An 8,104-nucleotide genomic window follows, 5' to 3' on the forward strand; every position below is an offset into this window, starting at 1 on the left:
CATTTAGACTAATTTAAAATAGCACATAACAATGTTTGTTTTTTTAAGGAGATTATGATCACGGAGACTAATATTATAAGCAAAATGATTTTTTTGCCCTCCGATCAACTAATATTGTATATTTATGTACATGTTTCGCAAATAACTGAACACTCGACAACAAATTCAAATTTAAGCCGTCTAATAATATCTGAAATGCATAACTTTCCCCCTTAGATATAAGTTCATATTAATCCTCAAAATTCTATGTTTTACATGCTGCAGGGGCGGATCTATGTTTGCCCCAGGGCCGCAGTTGTACCCTTAAGTTTTTCAAAATTGTGTTAGACTCAGTCTAATATTTTTAGTTTGCACCCCCATAAGTTTTTACAAATTGCACCCTAGCCCAAATTAAAACATACTTATGAAAGCCCATTGGAATTTCCATTCAAACAATAAGTAGGCCCCAGGACAAAAAGCCCAAAGTAAAATAAAAAAATAGAGATCCAAACAAAAAAAACCCGCTCAAAACCCAAAACTAATAACTAAAATCCGAACCCAATAACATATTCCCCCTCCCACCCCCTCCTCCTAACCCCAAAGCTCGAAAGAGACCTAAAATTACCACTAACACTAAATTGAGCTCCGCCCAACCCTAAATCTAAGAGAGCTCTCGCTCGAACCTGCCACCGGCGAACCTCCAACCAATTGTCTAAATGCTTTATATTTTCTTTGATATATATTTTGAAGACAATCTTTTATTAATTATGTAGTATATATGTACCAAATATTTTTTTTATGAATTTGATTTGATTTTGTAGTATATTTTAATTAGCAAGTAAGCTGTATATATATCTTTTGATTTCATAAATGGAAGAAAATTATAAATAAAAAAATACTCACTTTTGTTTATATATCGCATTACACGTAAAATATGATGCAATAGAATTGATAGAAATATATAGACTCTCGAGAGCATTCTTGTCGGATACAATTATTTTATAATATTATCTTTTATTTTTAGATAAATAGATACTTGTTGTTCACCCCAGAGAAATATTTTCTGGATCAACCATGGCATGCATATAATTAGTTTTAACCGGTGACGTATTTGTCCCATTTTCTTTTTCTATCGAGTTGAATCACTATGGTTCTTTGTGAATTTAGAGCGGTCATGGTGCCTTTCCTTTATATATGCCTTCTTATTCATTGATATTGTAAATCACTTGTAGGGCCTTGCATTTTCAACACTAAGAAAGAGAATACGTACAAAGACCATCATTTAGATTTAGCACATGAAGACCTTCATGCATACTTTATTTGACCTACATATTTGTGCTTCTTTATTGGGTTGTTTGTTTCTTCTGCCCGTGAAAATGGAAGAGCACTAGCAAAAAATCTTTTCTAAATGATGAAAAATATAGTGCATTTATTTGACCTTCATGCAAAGAAACGATTTTGCAAAAAAAATATAGTGCATTTTTTTAGATGGTCATGGAAAAGAGAACTACGGAAGAAAAATCCGAACGGAAAAAAAAAAAATCTTTGCGGGAAAAACCCAAGAGCACGGGCCAAATTTTTCTCAAAATTTTAATCCCTCACATGATTAGTAGCTGGATTGTAAAGGATTGTGAAAGCGAGGATAGAGTGGGTTTAACATAGTACTTTATGGTACCGTTTGGCAAATGGTTAAGTGATGGGTTAAGGAGACTTAATCCCTTCTTAACCCGTCAAACACAAAAAATCTATACAAAGGTTAAAGTGAGTTAACCCTCCATAATTTGCCAAACATCAAAAAATATAGAAGAGTTAAGCTAACACCTCTAGATGAATTAAAATGAGTTAATCCCTCAAAATGAGGGGTTTACTAATACTCCTATTTAGAAGGATTAAGATTTAACGCTTCTAATTATAAAGAAAATAGTCAAAATCATTGTTATTCCCAAACACTAAAACTGATCATAAGGACTAAATAAAACTTATTTAACGGGTTAATAATTTAGTCATTCAGATTATCAAATAAACTAAGTACATTAATTCTTCTTTTTAACCCCTCTTCCTTAAGCCTTTGCCAAACAGGGCCTATAGGAATTACATAGTCACTCCTTAAAATAGTTTTGACGGGATAAAAAATAAACATGAGAATAAAATTAAGGTGAGTCCGACTAGTATCTGTACTATTAAAAAATGGTCTAAAAGACATAAATATTTTGACAAACTAAGGATATTGAAGCGCAGCAAAGAAAAGAATGGATATATAATAACTTGCAAGGTTGTGTAAACTTTAAGACGTATAAATGCTATTTTAGCTGAAGGTGACCTACTAATTGTGCGTAAATTCTTCCTCATTGTGATATTTTGCGTTGGAGGGTTGAAGAATTATGGCGCTCCACATAGAATTTGGGTCATCTCCACCACAAAAAGGTAGTGAAAAGACCACTACTTTTAATCCTAACCGTTAATTCTCTAGTGAGCGGTTATGATATAATTAATCTAAATCTAACACTTACCGTATCTTCTGTATTGCACTCACTTCTAATTTACTTTCAAAGAGAAAATCATAGCCACCCAATGGATTATCAATAGCTGAGATTATATGTAGTTGTCACTCCACTATTTTTTTTGTAGCGGAGAGAATCGGAATCCATATCATAAGAATTTCTGGGCCCAAAACCTCTACAAAAATCAAAGGCGACATGCAAGTCCAAGGATAAGAAGTATGTGTACGTAAACAGCTTTAGAGAATAAGAGATCTTTCCGTTCATTTGTCTTCCATTTCCCCCATTTTCATGGCTTGTATACCAAAGTGCAGCGTTCCATTAAGGAAGAGGACCCCCATTAATCTCTTTGATTGGGGCAAAGGGAGAAGAGCAGCAGAGCAGAAGCCGACACAGAAATACCATGACATCGATTTACCGTTCCCTCAGTCTTTAGTAGCAAACACACATCTAAGAGGTAAGCAAATGCTCACTGTCGTCGGGTGTTCGAGCTTATAATTAAAGATTGAGATTTTTATAATTCAATTTGATTTTCGGAGACGGAATTTATGATTTCATCCTCTCCGACTTCTCTGATCTGTTGGGTTTCATCATTTTCTACCGCATTGGATATGATAAAATTCACAATATCACCATGAATTGTAAGGACTTTGCGCAAAATAGGATAAAATCACTTCTACCCCTCTATAATAATAGGAGGATCCAAGAATCACTATTCACGCTACAGTAAATGCTACAGAAATTTACTGTAGCATTTATTACCGTAACATTTCCAAAGAATTATTACTTCATAGGCGGGACACTGCAACAATAACAAAAACATTACCGTAGCATTCTAAAATATATTACTGTAGCAGAGGTGTGATACTGTAGCATCTTTAAAAAGTACTGTAGCATTAAAAATTATAGCAATTAAAAAATGGGATTACTGTAGTGATAAAAAAAAAGGGAATGCCGTGCGTACGGAACGCACACTAGTTATTTAGAAGAAAAAACTTAAACTATTAAATCACCAAAAAATTACTACAACCTACAAATATTTGGAAAACCATCCACGGCTTGCACATTGCGAACTTTTATTTATGTTTTACAAAACTATCATGAATTTTACGATAAAAACATTAAATTACCATAATTAGTTTTACATAGTTGTTAGACAATCGGCAGGCCGAGAACTGAAATGCTGCTACAGAGCCACCCGGACAGGCTTCACGAGTCCGTCACCGGACTCACGGCCCGCCTGCTCCGACTTCCCAAAGGCCCCTGCGTCATCATCCGGCTACGCACGACCGCCTCCATTCAATTTCGGGCCTTCAAACCCGAAGGCTACCGCAGCACCGTACGACTACTTACGACACCTTCGAGGCGCCCTTCCTCTTCTACCTGCCGAGCCCGAACCCCGGCGACGGACGACGCAACTTCCCCAGTAATCCTCCCGCAAAGGGTCGGCGGCGCGGGGCCGCGTGTTCGACTACGCGAGGGTGCGGGCCGCAGTTCGGAGCGGACGGGGTGCTCTGACGGTCCCGCCCTGCGGCGCCGGTCATGGGGTGTTCGGCGTGCGGACCGGAACAACGAGTGTCGGGCGCTGTCGGAGATCTCCGGCCAGGGCGAAGTCGACGGCTGGGCTGTTCGTACCGCGAAGAGGGGAGGACGGAAGGGGTCGTTGTTTTCGGGACGAAGGGAGAGCTAGCCTGGCGGAGGTGCAGGTGTTCTGTAGTCCGTACATTGCCAGTTTGTACTAGTCGAGAGTTTTGCATGCACCTGGCCGCTCGCGCGCAGATTGAGAGAGGAGAAAAGTTCTTTCGATCGACGTTTTGTTAGGAAATCTTTACTGCAAGTACCTTGATGCTTGTTTTGTTCAATTTTTACAAATTATAGAAAATGTTTTCCATCTAAAATATGATTTACTTATATTTCTTTAAAAAATTATAAGAAAATTTTTGAGAAGTCAAAAAGTACCAATTTTCTTATTTTTTGTACTTTGCTTGTTTGGCTTAAAACAAAAAAATGACTCATAACTTTATAGAAAATAACAAGATTTCCTATAATTTGCCAAAATTGAACCAAACACCCCCTAAATTTATAGAAAAGTATCAATGTGGTATCATATTTCTTGGTGATTTCCGCCTATTTTGAGAGGAAATTGATTTCTGTAAATTTTGGTATTTTTTTATACTTTACAGAAAATATTTTTGTAATTTTTTTTAAACCAAACACAATTTACAGAAATCTACAGAAAATTTTTAATTACAAAATTACCATTGCCAGACATTTTAAGAAAACTTTTCTATAAAATTGTGCAATCAAACACCCCCTTAGTGCTCGGCTTCCCGGATGTCCAAATGAGGTTACATGGACTATATAGGGATGCATGTTCACCGAAAAAGTCTCAAGATAGATATTCTGAGAAACATTGACATCACCAAACAATGGTATTAACCGCTTCTTGGAAGAAAAAAAATATTGTTTGGTAAAAATTTGTTTTGCATGCTCATTTATAATGTTTCCGCTTTTAAGAAGGTGATGTTAGAAGTAACCTTAGGATGCTTTTGAAGCCCATTCAAATTTTTTGTAATTTTTATATCGTAATATGTCCTCTTGCTTGTGACTTTACTACGTTATTTGACCTAAATAATCTTGACTATTTTGATAGTTAAAGTTATGTTTATTTTTGTAATTTTCATTTATAATAACCTTTAAACACAGTTTTACCAACACATTATTGCTTTTTATGTCACATAATTACCAAATGACTATTAGTAACAGTTTATATAATTTGCTTCTATAAGATGCGTATATAAGCAACTTGTCATAAGCTCTAGTAATACCAAAAATTGCGTTTAAGTGCTAGCAAAATTTTTAGGATACTAGGGGTCTAGCCTAGCTAGTCAACAATGTATTTGTAGCTACCTATGAAAAATGAAAATAACGTGACACAATTTAAGAAAAGTAAATTCCAACAATTTTTTTAACCCTTATATCACCTCTCGCCTCGTTTACTTGCATCACTAAGTTGGCATTCAATTCTTCGAATAATAACAGAATAACCCCCCCCCCCCCCTCCCCCCTCTTTCCCCCTCCCCCCCCCCGCCCCCCCTCCCCCTCTCTCTGCGCGCGGCGGCCACCCCCCCCCCCCCCCCCCCCCCCCCTCTTGTTGGGACAAACCCGAGGCCTAATAGAACAGGATCGCAGCAATAGTAGAGCAAAAGTAAAGATAAAAAGTTAGACACACAGATTTACATGGTTCGGCACTTGATTGCCTACGTCCACGGGCAAGGATAGAAGAATCCACTATGAGAAGAAAACTCTGGAGTTACGATATCTCTTTACAAGGAGATACTCTCTCTCTCTCTCTCTATTTTTTCTCTCTCACTATTCTATAAGGGAAGTTGTTTCTGGAATGAGTTTTTCTTTAAAAATTTGGAGCCTATTTATAGTGTTAGGAAGAAACACTATGCATGATAAAATATTAATATTACACTGTGCATCTTTTGAAATTTCCAAACTCGGTGCCTAACCCAGTGCATTTTTCAAAAGTGGGGCCCATTCTTTTGCTTTTGGTCAAAAACATGGGCTGCTGGTTTCGGTGCCTGACACCTCTTGTGAATTGATAACTGATTCCTGAAAAAGTAGACAGAGAGAACCATAGCCTATTGAGAAGTACTGATATTGATTTGCAACTAGAAAACATACCGATAGACAATGAAAAAGGAGGTGCAACGAAGAATGTGATTATGTGAGGCAAAGCAATACGTGCAAAAGGTAAGTGATTTAGACTTGCCGTAGAAGCCCTAATAATTAAGTCGACAATCACATGGGAATCTTGTTTGTTCCTTATACGTCAAGCGAATATTATAACGATCGATCACCATATTCGAGATTACGTTTCTCATCAAAATACTCCAAGCAAGGGGTTAATCTCATCCATATACGAGGGCAGTAAAATACCAGTAGTACCCCCCATCATTTGTGCAGCTGCGTGACGTTCTGATAAAAAATGTACGCATGAAAGGATAACAACCTACCAAACAATAATCTCATCAATGAAATCAATGTCTACCGTAAGATTTGGCTGTTTTTCTAGTTCTCCTACTTGAATGCTTTGTTCGACCAGTGGAGACTACTTGTATCGTGAAAAAAAACTTCTGATTCTTATATCATACTCTCTTTAAAAGCACGAGTTCGAAAAATCTTTTTTAGACAAATATACCCATTTATAGTTTGAACTACCTTATCTATAATCAAATTCTAATTTTCAATAGTTAATATTACCCTTCATTATTTTGAATATTTTATTTATATCTTAATCTATCCTAATCATAATCATATCTTATCCTAATCCTATGTGAACCATGTTTAGCTTAATAATTTAAAAAAACTAATATTAATAAAATATATAAAACATAAAAATGATATTAGTTTGTTAAGATAAAGAAATTACAAGTAGATAACATATTATAATACATGAAGTATTACAAAAAAACCATAAAAAGTTTTAAAATTACAGAAAAGACCCTGAAAAATTTAAAATTATAAAAATCATCTCAATGTCTCAAAACTTAAAATAAAAAACATAAAATTAAAAAATTAACATCAGTTTGCAAAGAATTTAAAATTTACAGTTAACACCTCAATGTCTCAAAAATTATAGAAACACCCTCAAAAGTTTAAATTACAGACAAGCACATTAAAATTTTAAAATTTTAAAACTTACAAACAACACAAATGAATTCAACAGATTACCATGATACATCTAAAATTTTTGACATTTAAATTTAAATTTTTTAATTAACACCCTTAATATCTCAAAAATTATAGAAACACCTTTAAAAGTTCAAATTATAAAAAACCACCCTAAAATTCTAAAATTTGTAAATAACATAAGATGAATTCAAGATATTACCCTTAGATCTAAAATTTGTAAATAACATAAGATGAATTCAAGATATTACCCTTAGACACCTAAAAATTTAAAATTTGCCGAAATTAACCTCAAAATTTTTTAAAAACTCCTTCAAAATTTAAAAATCGTAAAAAAAACCTCTAAATTTTCAAAATTTTAACTAGCACATATCAAATTCGTCGATTGGTAGACCGCTAAAATTTAATATTTTTCAAAATTAATCTTTAGTTTTAATAATTGTAAAAGACACCCTTAAAATTTTAGAGTTACAAGAAATATACTAACATTTAAAAAATTACCACCAACACATGAAACATAGAATTTACAACTACCAAACTTAAAAATAAATTTTTTTAAAAACTCTTTCAAAATTTTAAAAATTATAAATCACACCCTCAAAGTTCAAAACCACAAAAATGGGCTAAAATTTTAAAACTTGGCAAAGAAAAGTGTAATTGTTTGGTATTTTTCATATATATATATATTAAAATTTCTAATTTAGGGATTTACTATCCATTTTCAGCATCTAAGAATAGTCTAAGTTGATACTGGTAAACAAAAACAATAAGAATTGATTAAAAACATCCGGTTAATGGATAAAATTTTTAAAAATATTATAGATTAAAAATTATCGGCACTATATAAATTAAAGTAATTTCATATAATTTTAGTAATAAGTTGGGGTAGCCAAAATACATTCGTAACATTAATTGATAGATGTTTA

At 34.1% G+C, this 8,104-nt stretch overlaps 1 protein-coding gene across 1 annotated transcript; it reads left to right on the forward strand.

Moving 5' to 3' along the window:
• Positions 2,683 to 4,312, forward strand: LOC109829407. The gene is given in 5 exon segments (XM_020396533.1): positions 2,683 to 2,934; positions 3,645 to 3,730; positions 3,733 to 3,816; positions 3,819 to 4,121; positions 4,124 to 4,312. Coding segments are annotated over 5 exon segments (735 nt in total). The 5' UTR covers positions 2,683 to 2,768; the 3' UTR covers positions 4,220 to 4,312.

The sequence above is a fragment of the Asparagus officinalis genome, chromosome 2 (assembly GCF_001876935.1).
Source record: "Asparagus officinalis chromosome 2, Aspof.V1, whole genome shotgun sequence".
NCBI lineage: Eukaryota > Viridiplantae > Streptophyta > Magnoliopsida > Asparagales > Asparagaceae > Asparagus > Asparagus officinalis.